General features: G+C 52.8%; 2 protein-coding genes and 1 long non-coding RNA gene across 14 annotated transcripts in view; 1 reads left to right on the plus strand and 2 right to left on the minus strand.

Moving 5' to 3' along the window:
• Positions 1-1,632: 1,632 nt before the first annotated feature.
• MANF (mesencephalic astrocyte derived neurotrophic factor) lies at positions 1,633-5,811 on the minus strand. The gene is given in 5 exon segments (XM_003894358.4): positions 1,633-2,072; positions 3,117-3,258; positions 4,648-4,775; positions 5,560-5,763; positions 5,766-5,811. Coding segments are annotated over 5 exon segments (690 nt in total). The 5' UTR covers positions 5,797-5,811; the 3' UTR covers positions 1,633-1,887.
• Positions 5,726-7,998, plus strand: LOC116273652. Its single transcript, XR_004181955.1, has 2 exons — positions 5,726-6,448; positions 6,631-7,998. It is a non-coding gene; the product is annotated as an uncharacterized LOC116273652 (long non-coding RNA).
• Positions 6,784-17,116, minus strand: part of DOCK3 (dedicator of cytokinesis 3) — a 669,732-nt gene continuing 659,399 nt past the window's right edge. For 7 of the 12 annotated variants that reach the window (XM_031662807.1, XM_031662809.1, XM_031662806.1 and 4 more), the window contains 5 exons: positions 16,378-16,496; positions 15,129-15,216; positions 11,403-11,525; positions 10,768-10,850; positions 6,784-9,922 (listed from right to left, as the gene is read on the minus strand). In XM_031662807.1, the coding sequence (XP_031518667.1) occupies positions 9,413-9,922; positions 10,768-10,850; positions 11,403-11,525; positions 15,129-15,216; positions 16,378-16,496 (923 nt within the window). In that variant the 3' untranslated portion in view covers positions 6,784-9,412. The other 5 variants (XM_031662804.1, XM_031662812.1, XM_031662810.1 and 2 more) reach the window with 5 other exon arrangements.

Here is a 17,116-nt window from a genome sequence, read left to right on the forward strand (position 1 = left end):
CGGGACGACCTAACGCTTTGTGCTCCCTGGCGTGCTTTGCCGCTTTGGGTCCAACTACCTCCTCCTGCAGGCGCTGGAGCCCGCGCTGATTGGAGCAAGAGTGACAGTTTCCATGGGCGTTGGGGTCTGGGGCATTAACCCAGTCAGTGGTCTCTTTAGTATCCCCTCAGTCCCAGGACTGGGCTTGAGCAAACCCCGCATCACCCTCCTTGGCATCTCCTGCCTGGGATCTGGGGTTGACAGCCCTAAGGACTAATGCATGCCCTTCCTTAGCCCCTGTCCAGGATCCAAGGCCCACATTCCGCGCATTCTCCACGTGTAGGTTCACCTGCAGGAGTCCCCGAAAAGGCCATGAGGACAATTGTTGTCATTCAGGTAAGCGGAGACAAGCCTGCAGTTGCAGTTCAGTTGGAATAGACTCTCTAACACCACTCTTGGGTCCCACCCTCTTCTGTGGGCATCTGGGCAGACAGCAGGCTGGAAAGAGCTAAGGATGAAGAGGCCATATGCACAGATAGTGCCAGCCGTTATCAGTTTGCCACGCTGACCCTTCGTTGGCCAGTACCCTCCTGTTCATCACCTTCAGGAGAACCTCTTCTCCCCAGGTGAGGTGAGGGAAAGGGTGCCCAGGTGCTCAAGCCTATTGAGGAAGCTTTCATTCTCCAAGGACAGTTGCTGGAGCCATGGTAGAACCTGACCCAATTCCCGGCACAGAATCCTTGCGATGGGGAAGAGCACACCAAGTCATGGCATCTTCTCACAATGAGAAAGCAGCTCCTGGAGCAGCTCAGGCAGGTGCAGGGGGAAAGGTCTTGGAAGAAAGCAACGGGTTCCACACCAGCCTGTAAGGCCTCCTACGGGCAAACTGAGCTTAGGAGACACAAGTGATCTGAGGCAAGAGCAATTCCTTGGAAAGCACTGGTTCTTAGTTCGTCCTTTCAGGTGGTTTCTACAGGTGTTTTCATTGAGCCACAGCTCACACTAACAACTGGGTTTCCTAAGCACCAATGCCACAGAGCGTGGCTTAAGCAGCAGACTCCAGAAAAACCCTGGACCTCAACTGTTTGACTAATGTAGGGTAAACAAAGGCAAAAGGCAGCTTCCCACTCCCTCCTTCTATAAGCTGACTCCTGCTAGTCTTGCAAAAACTGGAATAGACATCAGAGGCTTGGAATGGACAAAAAAGTAGGTGGCCAGGCCAACAGCATCGACATGTCAGTGCTGACATGCACTGTTATTGAAGACATCCTTGCGGAAAACCACACTCCACACACCGTCTTGCTTGTACTGAGCCACAATTTAAGGCCCTCCAATGTATCCAGACTCACTCCTCCTAAAGCTGTGGCCTCCAGCTCTCTTGGGTGGCTAAGACATATGGTATCAAGGGGCAGGGTATCAAGCCCAGCACCCCTTACCTCCTTTCTGCTGAGGTGCCTGCTGCCCTCTAGTGGCACACACCCAGGCACATCAGCGGGCCCTAGCCCCTATGTCCTGCTCTGGTCTTTTCAGCGCTGGTGGGTTGAGGGATAAATGGAAATGAATATCCCCCCAAACTTTGCAACTGGAAAGCATAAACTGGTAGGAACCTTCTGGGGCAAAACCCCATTTCAGTATTCACCATAATTCTCCACAGACAGCTAGAAATTTTTTTTCTTTAATAAAAAAATCCCAGACACACTTTGAAGTCCTAGAGTACACCAGCAACAGAAGGAAGGGAATCCCCTCATGGGGGTACTGTAGGGCCAGCATCATCAGGAAAGCTCCAGGCTTCACATCTGATACAGTATTGTCAGGAACCCACTTAAAAAATAAATTACAAAAAGGCTGTTTTGGGAGCAAGCAGTTGAACTGTTTTTTCCCCCTCAGGTGCAACAGAGATTGAGCAGACTACAAATCAGTCCGTGCACTGGCTGCCTTGGGGGCATATTTAGGCATCAGTTCATTTATCTTCCGGATGTAGTCAGACTTTTCTGCACAGCCTTTGCATGTCTCCCCCCAGTCATCCAGAATCTTCTTCAGCTCTTTAACTCGGAGCTTCTTCAGGTCCACTGTGCTCAGGTCGATCTGCTTGTCTGGAGGAGAGAGCAGGGAGAGTCACTGGCTGGGTGGAGCAGCCGCAGTCCCCCAGTAGTCCCAGAATATATCACTCCCCGAATGGCCAAACCAGCCCTACTGGTTTCAGAGGAAGACACATTTCCAGACACATTTACAGGCATGTCAGTGCCTACTGCCACCACAAGAGGGAACTAGCCTCTTCACCAGGAAGGCTGGCCACATATTGTGTCTACTACAGGTATGCAGTGTGGACAAGGATAGGGACAGAGGCCACACTGTCCTTACAAGAGAAACGTGGTTCCCATCTTCCAAGGGCCTCTGACATAGTCACCACAGACTAACAGCTCCAGGCTGGTGACAAAGAGCAGCCCTGCTCAGGCCCTTGAGGAACTTACTCTCCATGACCACAGTGACCTGGAGCCAACTGGACCTGTACCAGGATGACTCTCAGAAGACCCAAGTGGGCGAACACAGGTCCTTGGCCATTCAAGTTTTTCAGAAGACGCCCTGTTTCTGAAGACTGGGACTATGTACAACCAGAGACCCAGTCAGCAAGAGAGATGCTGTAGTTCCTAACTCTTGGGCTTGCATACTTGGACATAGCGTTTCTTTTCAGAATAGTAAAGATCACTGGGGCTTCAGAGCTGGCAGCCACAACCAGCCTGTTAAACCCAAGTCGTACCATGTCACTTCTCTGCTCAAAAACTCCTAATGCTCCTAACTTCACGCAGATTAAAAGCCCTCACCAGCCTGCAATGCTCTCTGACTTGCCATGCCACTGGCCACCTTTATCCTGCCCGTAGCCTCTGCCTGGAATGCTCTTCCATTAGTTGGCCTCTTGGCTAATCCTCACCTCCTTCAAAGTTTGCTGAAATATCACCTATTCAATAAGGCCTATTCTGACCTCCACCCACTTCCATGCCAGAGCCCTCCAGCATTTAGCACCATCTGTCAAACGATACAATCCACTCATGACTCTAGCTCATCATTTTCCTCTCCCAGATGGGAAATAAACCCAGAAGGTGCACAACATTCATTAAGTAAGGACTAGGCGTACTCACCATACTTTAGCTCACAGATCTGGCTGTCCTTCTTCTTAAGCTTCTCACAGATCTTCTCCACAGGGATGTGGTGGGCCAGAGGCTTTGATACCTCATTGATGATTTTGGTGGCTGCATCATCTGTGGCCCCGATATAGTAGCACTGCATCAAGAAAGGACAGTGGCCTTCAGGAGGTGCTTGAGAGCCATCGCCTCCAAACATACTGACACCTTGAAACATCCTCTCTCTGGTAGGGCCTAACTTTTTTTTTTTTGAGATAGGGTCCCCCTGTCGCCCAGGCTGGAATGCAGTGGCACGATCATGACTCCCTGCAGCTTCAATCTGTTGGGTGGTGATCCTTCCCACTCAGCCACCCTAGTAGCTGGGTCTACCAGTGTGGGCCACCACATCCAGCTAATTAAAACTTTTTTTTTTTTTTGAGACAGAGTTTCGCTCTGTCACCCAGGCTGGACTGTAGTGGCATGATCTCGGCTCACTGCAACCTCTGCCTCCCAGGTTCAAGCAATTCTCCCTGCTTCAGCCTTCTGAGTAGCTGGGATTAGAGACACCTGCCACCATGCCTGGCTAATTTTTGTATTTTTTAGTAGAGACGGGGTTTTGCCATGTTGGCCAGGCTGGTCTTGAACTCCTGACCTCAGGTGATCCACCCACCTCGGTCTCCCAAAGTGCTGAGATTACAGGTGTGAGCCACCGTGCCCGGCTTAAACATTTTTTTGTGGAGATGGGATTTCACCACTTTGCTCAGGCTGATCTCAAACTCCTAAGCTCAAGCAATCCTCCCACCTTGGCCTCCCAAAGTGCTAGGATGACAGGCATGAGCCACCGCACCTGGCCCACAGCTGCATTTTTCAGTGCCCTGCCTGTACTGGTAGTCAGATTCAGTCAGTGTAAACCCTGGACTCTTAACACATGCTCAGTCCAAGCTGGCAGCCACCAAATGAGTTTAAGTGTCACCAGGGTTCAAACCTTTAACAGATAAGCCAGAGACTGCCAGGGAAATTAAAGTTAGAAAACCCATTGCTTCACTAGGGCTCTTGTCTTGATTTGGCCCTTGCCTATCCTGTGGGCACCCTGTCACCTTCTCCTGTCCACATACATGCCAAACTCGTTCAGGCCTCTGGGCACTCACACTGCTGTTTCCTGTATGGGATGTTCTTATCTCACTTCAATGATAACCTTTCCTCAGAGACTTCATGGCCACTCTAAATCAGCACCTACTGGTCCATTTTCTTCATGACACCCAGACACTGCATTATTTGTGTGCCTGACTGTCACTTCTTTCCCCTGATACGCCCAGTGCTCAGCACATAGTAGGTGCTTAATAAAGACTAACACGATTAAAAAAAATCACAGTTGCAGAATACATGCCTGCTTTGGGAAGGACATAGAAACACTTCAGTCTCACATTAGTTTATGGAGAGTAGCTGGCTTCCTGAATAGAGAGGCGGGCAAGGCCTTTTATCAAAAGGCTAGTGAAGCTGAGGGTTAACATGAGCCAGGGCCAGTTGGGGAGGGTCACCAACTACTTACCAACCGATTCTCTTTGCCTCTTGCTTCTCGGCAGAACTTTATAAGCTCGTTTTCAATAGTGGCTGGTGAGAATGTGACATCTCTGTCCTTGAGGTCCTGGTAAAATCTTCCCAGATAAGAAATACAAACTGGAAAAGAGAGGGACGGGAGATGCTCAGCAATCACCAAGCTGTTCCAATCCACCAGGAAGGAACTCCGCCAACAATTTTAATAGGAGACATGGGGATGAATCATTAGAGGTGAGCTTTTCCATCACCGATTTTTCTCAGTTGCCTACAGGTAGACGGAACCCGGTTCAAGGTGGCAGGGGTCCCCTGGTACACCCAGGTAATCAAAAGACCAAGCATCACCCAATGACCTATAAACGACTCCTCCCTGCTCCTTTCATCAAGTTTAAGCCCATGGTGAACACGCGTCCTTGAGACGGGACTCACTGTGACCTCGTAAATGGACAGACTGGAAGGTGAGGAGAAAAACCATCAAAATGCTGCTGCTAATTTCCAAATACAACAGCGAACCCAGAGGTGCAGCTTCGTGATCCCAACAGATAGGGCGCAGCACCCACGGCCAGCCCTGGGGCTCCCGACGTCGGACGGGGAGCGGTAACCTCTGGACGGTGGTGGGGACAATAACTCAGGCGTGACGGAGATTTCAGGCCAAGTTTTCAACGGGATCTAGTCTCAACTTTTCCTCGTCGGACCAATGTTTTCTAGGCCCGGGCAAGATTTACTAGGGCGGGCGCCGGAGCCTCCTCGTGCAGGCCCCGCCGGGACGCCCCGCCGGGACCCCCCGTCGCCCCCGCCCCCGCCCTCGCCCCCGCCCTCTTGGCCCCCGCAGTCTGGTGACTTTGTGGGGTTCAGCGCCGTCGCCAGAACGGTCACGGAGCGCGGCCCCAGGCCCCCCATCCAGCACCTTCGCAGTCGCCTGGCCGCAGCGCCCGGCCGCCCGGCAGCACGCTCAGAGCCAGCGCCACCGCCAGCCCCTGCGTAGCCCACATCCTCCTCCTCCTCCTCCTCCTCCTCCGCTGCTGCCGCCGCCGACCGACTAAACCGCACCCGCCGCGCCGCGCCGCCTCCAAGTCCCGGCCGCGCGCCGTAGCTCCCCATTGGCGGGGGGCCCTCCGCGCCCTCCCACACGCCACATCTCCATTGGTCCATAAGCCGTGGAGCCCAGACGGGCGGCTCCACGCTACCCTCCCTCATTGGCTGGTGGTGTCTGAGCCCTAGACAGTTGTCGGCCGCTGATTGAACCCGGGCCGGCCGCAGGAAGCGGCTACAGCAGCGACGGAAGCGGTGTGGGCCGCCATATTGGGTAAGGGCAGCGACTCTACTGAGGCTGGGTACCGCTAGCTGAAATGGGGTTCGCCACTGCCTTACATCTGTTGAGTTGACCCGCGTACCCCTGCTCTGGGCCCCAGGCTTGCTCGAAAAACCCTGCGGATTTCCTCGCCCGGACTCCGACTCGTGGCGCAGTTGTTCTGGGGTCAGCCAAGACAGCAGGTTAGGCAGGGAGGGCGGGCGACCGCAGGCAAGACTCAAAAAAGTTTCTTTCCTTTTTTCTTCTTTCCTACGCGTGGGCAACGGACCCAACCTTTGGAAGCCCATCTGCTGAACCTCCACCTGACCGGAGCCCGCCGTGCGTAGGCTAACAGGAGACGTGCGGGGTGGACGGACTGCGGGACATCCGGAGGAAGGGCTCAAGGCGCGCCAATCTCAAAGCTGGGCCGCCACTCTAGACCGTGGAGGGCAGCGCCCGGGCCGGATCATCGGTCGAGGATATGGGGTCGCCTCAGCGTGGGAAGGTGAGGGGCTCGGGAGGTGCCCTTACAAGCTCAGAAGCGTGGCTCAGTGGCTGGCCCGCCTTCTCCTGCCTCCCCGCTAGGCCTTCGGGGTCCCCTGTTGCTGAGGGGCCTCCTGAGTGGGGTCCGGGGGATCAGCAGAGAAGCACTGGAGGATGTTTCCATTTCGACTGCCCGACTTTCAGGTGCCCCCCTGGCTTCCTGCGTTGGGGAAGAGTTGGCTCTACTCAGTGCAAAAAGGACATGTCTATGGGGCTAAAAAGGGCTTGGAGCCCGGCGACAAGGGTTGGAGAGGGGCACATCCTCCGCTCCCATTCAGTGAATTCAGTGGATCATTATCAGATATTCATCTTTAATTCACATCACAGCAGTCAAGGAAGTGGGGAAAGGGGGAAAAAATCAAGTGGCAGATATTTACATCTAAAATTCACATTACTTGTTGGATTTTGAACATGCTACCACAATATATACAGTAAAATACCTCTTGGGACAATGGTACAAATTTTGTTTCCTTTAACTTTGCTTTTCTGGTACAGGTAAGATCATTTTTAAATCACTTGTTTTCTTTAAACATGAATACACAAAAGAATGGTTAGAAGTTTTCTTGTTTTAAATAAGCACAGAATGCGTGAGGTTAAAAACACATTTATAGTGCTGAATACCAATTGGACATCACACTCTATACATTTTTTGCTCAAATTCCTGTACAAATACACAGCATTCAAATAGGTATTTACAAATAAGCTTGAAAGAATGAAAATCAGTATTTTACAATCTTGTCAAAGGGTTCTCATCTCTGGCCTCCCATTTCCCCTCAGACTGAATAATTCTCCAACAAAAGGGATTTCAGAATGTGTCCTTTTCATTCAGTTAGGGAAAATGGAAAGGGGAAACAAACGGTTTCAACTTGCATAATGCGAAGCCAAATGAACCCATACTCCCCTCCTTACCTCTTGTGCCACGAAGTGGAGAAGGTAGCTGTTCTTATGGGATGACTGCCTTGTCCAGGGATTGACGTTCAGAAGTGCCTTAAAATCTAAGCCCTCCTACCTATGAATCAAATCTGAAGCTAGCCCCGACCCTCTAACACCTGTGAACACCAGATGGTCCAGAGATTGAAGCTTGCAAATAAATGTAGGCTGAGAAGCAGGCCAGCCCTTTGAGGTGAGGGCTGCTGTGACTGACCCACATCCTCAGCAGCCTTCTGCCCCACTCTGCCTGGAGTGAGCCTGATGGTATCAGAAGGGACCCACACTGATGATAAAGCCCCAGAAAAACCCTGAAGGTAATTTAGACCTCCATCTTTCCCAGTAGGTTATTAGCATTTCTGTTAAGCTGGGGTTTGTTTACAAGTGAAAAACACCCTGACCATGGCCTTTACTGTCTGGAAATAGGGGCAGTGGAGAAGGGACGAGGGGCTCGGGCCCAGGGCCTGGCTGTGGAGGTCACACAGGCCAGCAGAAGAGGAAATGGGGGCAACATGCCTGCCCAACAAGGCAGCCTTGTGACCATCATTAATGTGAACTTGAGCAAATAAAAGAAAAGAAATATTTTGTAGGCTTTTTTTTTTTTTTTTAAAGTAACTTAAAAGCACCCTGGTGAAGTACTACTATACCCACCTAACCCGATCCCCCCAAATAATAAACTGAGAGGAAAATCAGTGCCCTGACTTGAATGAGTTTCCTCTAAAGACACCACTGCTCTGCTTTATAGTTTTCTATAAAGACACCAACAGACTGGGGAGACTGGAGAAACTGCCCTCCTGCCAGCCCCAAACCCTGAGTGGTGGTCCCCATGGCCTGGAGCGGGTTGCTGTATGTGGCCACTTGGGAGATGACAATTCTACCTGCATGGCTATCTGCTTCCAAAAGGAGAAGCCCCCTCCCACCCTCTTTACCAAGGAGCCTGCTGAACCTGACCACATGTCCTCAGGGCCTGGAAGCCTGGCTAGGCAGCCACCCCCATGGCTCAGAGGTAGTGCTGAAAATCCCTGATTCAGGAGCTGATGGTAGGCATTCTGAACGCTTCTGAAAGCTTCGAGGATTTCTGGCGCCTGCCACACCCCAGACTCACTCTTACACCAGTCTCTACCACTTAGGAAGGGGACCAGCTCCCCCTAGGAGGAAGGTGGCTAGGATAGCCCCTCTGGCTCCATACCTCCACTCAAACCCCAGAGGGTGAGAGATAACCCTTGCAGATCCAGTCACCACTGGGGCTCCTGTGGGGCATGAGGTGTTTCAAGAATGGAAGGGAGCAAATGGTCAGAAATAATGTGATGGAGAGAAAAATCCAAGATGGAGTAGGAGACGGCTGGCCCATTGAACCCTGGCAGTTCCCTGGGCATGCAGTTAGGCCAGTCATGTGCCTGAGCCAGCAGGTTGGTCCAGCCAGCCCCTCAGTAGCACACTCCTGGATGGAAGAGGGGCAGGTGGACAGGCATTTGTGCAAAACGGCTTGTGGCCCTTTTTCCACCTGTGACATGTCTATATGGTCCTTGCAATCCCTGAATGCAACCATGAACTCTTCTGTCCATACAGCAAAGGAAGAGGTCCTTAGTGCAATTTCCATTCTGTGCATCTCTACCCTGGAGGGAGGACCTGGGCTCCTGCTCCTGGGCCCTGCAGTGTGGCAAAGTGATTCTGTCTGTGCAATTTCTCCATATAGCTCCACATGGTCCAGAACTGCAGGAGGAAGAAAGCATCTACTGCATAAAGGAAAGAAAGGAAAACCCATAGAAATGGAAATGTAAAAAAATAAAAAGGGAAGCCACAACCCTTCATGCTGCTGTGGCCTCTGTACATGGCAACACATGAGTTCACGGCAGTAGAATGGAGACTTGGGGTGGTTCTCTCCTGAGTGCCAAGCCTCTCTGGCTCCCTGGGGTCGGGCTGGGGGACTTGCTTTTCAGACCTGGAGTGGTTGGCAAGCTGCTTACTGAGGGCGGCATCCCAGCCGCCTCATTGCCCCTCACTGCTCCCCTCGGCCGTGCTCCCAAGCCATGCGGGCCTGCTCCTCCTTAGCGCTCCCAGGAGGCAATGAAGCCTTGCGGTGCAGGCCTCGAGGCCTCTCAGTCTCTTCACGCAGCAGCACCCCCTCATCGTGCTCCAGGGCTGGCAGGCGGGGGTGGTAGGGCTTGGGCGGCAGCGCAGGCGGGTCCATGGGGTCCTGAGGGATGACGCACCCTGGGGCTGAGTGGCTTCGGCATGGCTGGGCCTTGATGGAGTCCAGGACGGCAGACTCAGAGAGGCTGTAGTGGACAGGGAGGTAGGGTGGCTCAAGATCTTCGTCAGCATTCCATGCTTGGCTTGGCATGGAGTCCATGGTGTCAGTGCGAGGTGGGACCTCCGAGGAGTGCCCAAAGTTACTCTCACTCAAGGAGGACACGCCGCTGCTGGCACTGCCGGACAGCGTAGAGTTGCTGCCGTCCAGACCTGACTGGGGGCTTGTTGGGGAGGCTGGGATAGGGTGGAGAGGAGACTGTGAAGGAAAGGGTGGGCATGTTAGAATCCCTCTCTCCAGACAGGCTGACTTGCCCGCCATGGGAAGACCAAGAGCCTGCTTATGAATGAACTTTAACCCTCACCAACAGCATGTTTCTTGTTTCTTCAGCAGCAAGCTCCCAGCTCCTCCCACCACCCTGAAGTAAGCCAGTGGAACTCCAGAATCATCTGCATTTCAGTGGCCAAAAAATGGCCCTGCCCTGGCTGCTGGGCATTGGTGCCCCCTGGTCCCAGGTCCCAGGCTGCCGTCGGTGGCTCTGGGATACTGACAGAAAGGCTGGGTCATCAGGCCTGTTGAGGGGGACAGAAAGAACCCTGGTGGGCCGTGGACTAGAGGAATGTATTCTGCTGCTAAAATCTGTGATAGACTCAGTCTTTTCCAATTTGCAGACAAACTAACAGGTAGGAAATTTTACTCTCCTGAGTTTTTCATAAAGTTCTTTCTTTTACTGAATTCTAGTTTGAAATGCTCTCTGATCCACCACAGGAACGTTTGTTTAGCTAGCGAACTATGGTGTGTTGATACCTTGGTGCTGGCTGACAGCCCCCAGGTTTCCCAGTGCTCACTGCCCACACACTCTTGGAACTGTGTGTTGTTGTCTCCAGGACCCTCTGATCTCCCTGCCCCCATCACATTTGCTGCAGGACACAAGTGTGCAACTGCAGCTCAAGTGTGGCTCTGGCCACCCCCAGCTTCTGCCAGGCTGGGGAGAGAGGTGAAGGGGAGGGCTCCAGTTCCTCCTGTAGACCCCAAGGGTGGTTCTAGAGCAGACAAGATGACTCATCTCACAGCCTGGTGGGGCTGCCGCTTCAGTACATTACCTTGCGCAGGGTCCGGGCAGGGAGGGCTGGGGGGGTATCACCCAGAGGGTGGTGGAAGGCGTCAAAGTGTAGGGAGTAATGACCTGCAAAGGGAACAGAACCAGAGCCTCAGCTGGGGGCCCTGCACAGGCTTCATGCCAGCACCATTTTGCTGGGCCAACTGGGCAGGCATGAGAAGAGTCCCCTGGGGACCCCTCAGCATTGAGGGCTATGGATAAACCTCTCTTTACACTGGCCTTCTCCAAAACACAGGCTGCTGGGGTAGAAGAAACCCACTCCACACAGGAAGTCAGAAAAGTTGAGTGCTTCAGAGTCTGTGGAACAGGCCTCAGGCAGCGGCAGCTGTAGCCGACTGCTAGGCGATGAAACAGTCTGGTGAGAAGTGTGCCTGGCAAAGTCAATTCCATTGTCTTCAGCCTTCTAGTTGGGATGGCCTTCCTGAGCTAACCTGCTGTACTCAGAAACCTCACTGACCCCAAAGCCCAGCAGGATCCTTCCTGTGGTGGGGGTGTTTTTGCTTTGGCTGAGTCGGCCCAGAGAATGGCCAATCTTCTCAGCTTAGATGGTTGTTGCTGTGGCCCTTGAGCAGAGTCTGAGACCAGGGACTATTGGGGACCCGCTGGAGGTCTTCTTACCATGCAGCAGGCTTCGGGGAGGCACTGGGGGGGCCAGGATGCGCCCCATATGGGCAGACAGGAAGGGCTGGGCCTCTTGGGCTCCGCTATCCAGACTCCAGCTGCTGGGGGCTGCTGGCACAGCTGAAGGGTGGAAACAGATGGCATGAAGGGAGGTTACTTCTTGAGCCACCCTCTGGGAGAAGTACAGCCTGTGGCTTCTCCAGTGTGCACCATGTATCCAGCACACGTGTGGGGCATGCCAGCACCTGGAACTAAAAACACTGGCCAAGCAAGGCACTGTGGCCCACAGGGGAGACTGCCCAGGGATTGAAGCTGCTTAAGAGGAGGGCAACAGAGTGAGCTTATATCTAAAGAGTATTCAGGATGAGACAGCTGAATGTGCAGCAAGGAGTGAACAGCTGCAGCCTCTGGGATCCGCCAGGAGGAGAAGAGAAAACAGGACAGAAGAGTAGAGATGAGAATGAGAGAATATAGAGAGAACACAGGACATAGAGCTCCTTGCCAAAGTCTAGAGTCAGCTCTCCTACTGCCCAGGCTCAGTAGGAAAAGCAGGGAGCAAAGACAGGTACCTGTTGGAAGAAACTGCAGCCCAGATTCAGCTGGACTCACTGCTTCCTAACAGGAGGAGGGAGGGCTGTGGAGCCCATGAGTGCCCTTTGGCATCTAGAGAACCCCAGTTCCTAGCACCCACGTGCCATGGATGCAGGGTGCAGTGGGCCCAGGATAAAGGGAAGCACAGAGTGCCCTTCTGTGTTAAAGAAGGAGTCTACTGCCAGAATACTGTCCCCTCAGCCACAGTTGGGATGATAGATTTTTCAGGAGGAGAGAGGAATGATGGCTGGACCTTGGGGTCTGAGGGTGCCACTCTGCAGAAGCAGCAGTGGACATGTGAATTCTCTTGGCCAGCTCCTCCTAGAGAACAAATACCAGCAAAAAGAAGTATGTCCTTTCTCTGTTGGAGCCAGGCAACTCCACTCTCCCCTTTGGGCTATTAGCAGCAGAGAAGCAGCTCACAATCCAGGTGCTGTCACTGGATTTGTTCTCAGGCCGTAGTAGCTACATTGAGCCTGAGGTTTGGATTCTTCCTGGTCTAGACACAGAGAGGGGAATTTCAGGGCCTAATGGGAGCTGAGAAGCTTTGGAAGGGAAGGAACTAGAGTCTGTCCTTTGAAAAGGATGTGGCCAGAAGGGCTGGGCCCCCTCAGCTCTCCAGGGATAAGATTGTGACATCCATCCATCATCATCATCTTCCTCATTGCTCAGGAACTGGTGTGGGCTTGCAGAACACAGGGTAAAACTCCACTGTCTAAACAGCCTCAGTTCTGAGGAGAACTGCCCAGTCTCCTGGTATTGTTGATTGCTGGTGGCAGGAAGGAGGGGTGTGCCAACGATTGAGTTGCAGGCAAGACACTTAGCTGTTGCCTGAAAGGAGGAAATAATTCTGCATCTAATGAGCATCAGATGGCTTTCACCAAATAGCCTCCTCAGAGAGCCTGAGCCATCCCAAGAACAGGCCCACTCACCCACACTCTCTACAAGATGCAGCATGAGCTTCTTGGTGCTAAGGCTCCCTGCACCTTCCCCTCTCTGCCAAAAAAAGCACCTTCTCCATAAAAAGCCACCAAAGAAGTATCAGGGAATAGGAAGCTTGGAAATGGGTCTGGGCAGCTTCCCTAAAGGGGTTCTGACAGCCCAGGATCTCAGATGCACACCTAGCCCTGGAAGAATTAAGGGGTGCAGATGTTCACCCACAATGGCTCAAAGGAGCTCTAGGCCAGGAAGGCTATGGGAGAAGAAAGCTGACAGGGCTGTAATGGTTTACAAAAGGGTGCCTGCCTGAGTGATTCCACGTAAACCAGAAACCATCAAGTTTGCCCTGCAGCCTGATGTCTATGAGCAGTGGGGCCAGTAGACCTTTGTCATGTAGCACATGTGCACTGGGGCTAGAGGGAAGGCTAATATAGAATGACTTATCGTAGGAAAAGAGGGGTGATCCCAACTGTATCCTGTTGCCTCCCTCCCTCACCATTAACAACTGTCCAGCACTGGCCTGAGGCCGCCAGTTCATAGCCCATGGTCCTGAGGGCAGGCTCGCCTGATCTGGGAGTCACTGCGTGGCAAAAAGAGATACCTGTGAGAGATGTAGTCCTCATGGGACTCAGAACCCTGACTGACAAGAGAATGATGACAAGTATGTACAGTTCCTGCCCTGGAGGATCCAGGTAGAGACTTAGGGAGCTACACTCCGGCCTGTGTGTTGCCACTGGGCAAATGTCTGATTAGCTGCCCTCTAAATGCTGGCCTTGTAGTATGGATATGCTTGCTCTGGGCTCACCTCTGTTCTGAGACAACCCTCCTTTCCTTCCACACCTAGTAGTGGGCATGTCCAGCTCCTTGATGTAGTCTGGCCTTGGCCTGAGGCCTGAAGCGCTAATGTATCTGGTTGGGGTAGGGTCCTGGTCTGGCCAACAGCACCTGTTTGAGCTCTAAGCCCATCTAGACTCTTGGCTACTTCTGACGTTGCTCTGCATCTCAGCTGAAGAAATGCCACTGTGGATTCTGGCCCTCCAGGCGAAAAGGGCACTCTGTTTTGGGTCACAGGTGCAGAAGTCCAAGAAGCTGCATGTTTTCGGGATATGCGACCTTGAAGCTATGAAGGCATCTTCAGCCAGTCTCCAGGCCCTTTGTGGTGGGGCACCCAGCTTCAGTGCCCATCAGTTTTTTGTCTCTTTAAAGAGGACACAGAGGTATGTCCTCCATGATGAGCAAAGGCAGAGCATAACAGTGGGGACAGCACATAGCACTCGATGAACAGGTACGATGATAACATGATGATGACAGCTTTGGAGGGACATGTTCTGATGGAATAGGGGATGATAGGTTGTATTGGTGGGAACTGAATGTGCCCTAAACTCCAATAGATGGAACAGCTAGGCAGAGAACCTGTGAGGAGAGGGGTGGATATGAGGCCAGGTTCTGGGTGGCAGGAAGGCTCTGCACTTAGTATTACTCTCTGTTAAAATTAACTCAGATCTCTGTGTCTGAGGTCTGAGTCTGCTTCTTTCATCAGCCTGCAGAAGCAGAACACAGGGTAAAATGCCCACTCTCTAAACAGCCACAGGTCTAAGGAGGATTGCTCAGTCTCACAGTATGGTTGGTGGCCTGGCAATAAAAGATGAATTCACAGCAGCTGCTGGCCACAGTGGCAACAGGAGGACTGGACTCCTTTGGGGCACCCTAGGCTTCACTTGGAGAAGCCTGTCTTTGGGAAATAGCATGTCTTTCCCCTTTCTCTTGGGGCTTGTTTCGCCATGGCCTATTCTGAGCTCCAAGGAAAGATCCCTGAGGGCCCAAGCGGAGAGGGACCAAAGGGGCCACAAGGCCTGCTGAATTCTGCGGGTGGTTGGGAGGAGTCTAGGGAAGTAGTTGTCTACAGTTTGCACACACAAGCCCAAGTTTCCATAAAGGTGGGCTCAGGGCAGGAGGCAGCTGGGGCCTCTTTGAGGGTAGGCCCTGGGGAAGGAGGGATACAGGATATAAACCTTAGCATCAAGCCAGACATGGGTTAAATAGTGAGCACAAGAATTGGTCAGAATTCTGGACAGACAGACAGACCTGAGTGTTGAAGTATGGCTTAGCCCTGGCCAGCTGGTACTCAGGGACAGGAGTCAGACACTCAGGATGGGGACAGACATGGGGGGAAGGCCACCTGGGGAACAATACCTTTTTCAGCCACAGACAGATTGGGATCACTGCAAGGTTTGCAGGCTCCGACCACTTGCTGGAACAGGGCTCGCTGGAAATTTGGCGGCTGAAGGAAGGAGATAAACATTATAGAGAGTGAAAACAACCAGTTATATCTTGGGAGGCAGTGTTGTGGGCCACAAGAGACAGGGCATTACAAGATCAGACAGGGAAAACAAAGCAGTGGTACAGCTCACACTTGAGATATACTGAGACCTCCTGGCCAGCCCCAGGAAAGACTGTCCAGAATGTCTGGTTCTCGTTGCTTCTATACACAATATTTGCGATATCATCCTCCAGTATCTGGCTGGGACCCAGGTTGTCTTATGTAGGGCCCAAGAAACAGAACATAGCTACCTGGGAGCATCTGTTTGCATCCTTTTGTCTGGCCAGAGAGATCCCCACATCCCCATGAGCACTGACAGGTTTAGCCTCCTGGAGAGGCCCTGCACAGGCCCGTGTTAGCGCCGAAGGTAGAGGAAAGGACAGCATCAAGCCTAGAGTCACAGACAGGACTTGCTGTTTTGATGGGCAGCTGCCAAGCAAACCTCATCCCTCTAGCTGGCAGAGCCGATCAGGCACAGGGAGGTACCACTAAGAAACTCCTGGCATTCTGAGGCTAGGTAATGGTCACTGAGAGGTGACTTTTATGGACCCTGATAGAAGGGCGGGGGCAGACTGCCCAGGGGAGGGAGTTAATCCCTATAGCTTCTGGATCAAGGTCCCCAGGCAGAGCATTTGCAGAGTTGTGCAAATGGCATATAGAACAGCCCAGCAGGTAGTGAGGGACTTCAGCTGGATGGATGAATAAAAGAGGCAGACTTTGCTCCAGTGAGGATGCCACACAAATAGGGAGGAAGAACATCTTCCAGACCAATGTGTCCACCACTGCCTTCTCAGGACAGGCTGCAAAGAACCAATGACCTCCGCTAGACTGTTTAGGGATGAGGAGTCCAGGAATCTGGCGGGAAGGACAGATAGCTACATGAGCAGTGCTGGTTCCAATGGTGGTTCCTGCCACCATTCTACTCACGCCTACACTCTGTCTGGATTGCTGGTCCTCAGGTTCACTGCACTCCACATCCAGGAGCCCAGCAGCCTTTTGAGGGATCTTACAGCGGAATGAGAGAGGCATGTAGAACAATGCAGAAGGCCCAGCAAATGCAAGGAGGGAAGCACAGGCTAACACACTTGCAGCAGAGGGCAGTCAGTGTGGTGGGTCTATTACCTGTCCGTTCTCCAGGATGGCTGCTGGATACATGGCACTGCTTGGGCGGTCCCGGTATGTGGGCAGCAACAACATCATTTCACGGGCATGGCGGTACTTATCTGGCAGAGAGGGAGAGCCTGTAACCAAGTGAGAACAATCAAGCACAGATGACAAGCCACAGATGGAGGGTCCAGCAGTCAAGCATCCTCAGGATTAGGGAACCAGGGTAGGTGTCCCTTGCAGTTAGAGTGAGGATGAACTCAGCAAGCACAGGAGGAATGAAGCAGAGCCTGGTTTTTAGATGGTGGCAGTGGCTGCACCTCATGTCCCAGCCAAGGCTGACATACGGCAGGCTGGTGAGATGCAGATCTGCTGACACAGCCCCCACCATGCTCAGAAGCAGAGGGTGAGGAGAGTTAAGAACTGGAGCAGGGTGGCTAGGGGCTCCCTGCATCCAGCACTATCAGGGAATGGGTGTGGCCTGTATGCTGGGCTCTCCTGGGGTCCAGGCATGGGAACAGGCCAGCTTGCAATGGAGACACTCACACCGAGACAGAGACACTCAGATAACATAGCCACACTGTTATTACTTGACATACTGTGTCTTTACACACTTACCTTCTGACACCACTGGCCCTGTTCTCACCTGGCTCCCTACCGGCTTTTCTCAGAGGCTTCCCCGCCTCCAAATTCTAGGTACCCAGCGCCTGGCCTCTGCCTTCCTGCCAGTCCTACTGCAGCCCTAGAGCCAGGCTGG

This window comes from Papio anubis, chromosome 2 (assembly GCF_008728515.1).
Source record: "Papio anubis isolate 15944 chromosome 2, Panubis1.0, whole genome shotgun sequence".
Taxonomy (NCBI): domain Eukaryota; kingdom Metazoa; phylum Chordata; class Mammalia; order Primates; family Cercopithecidae; genus Papio; species Papio anubis.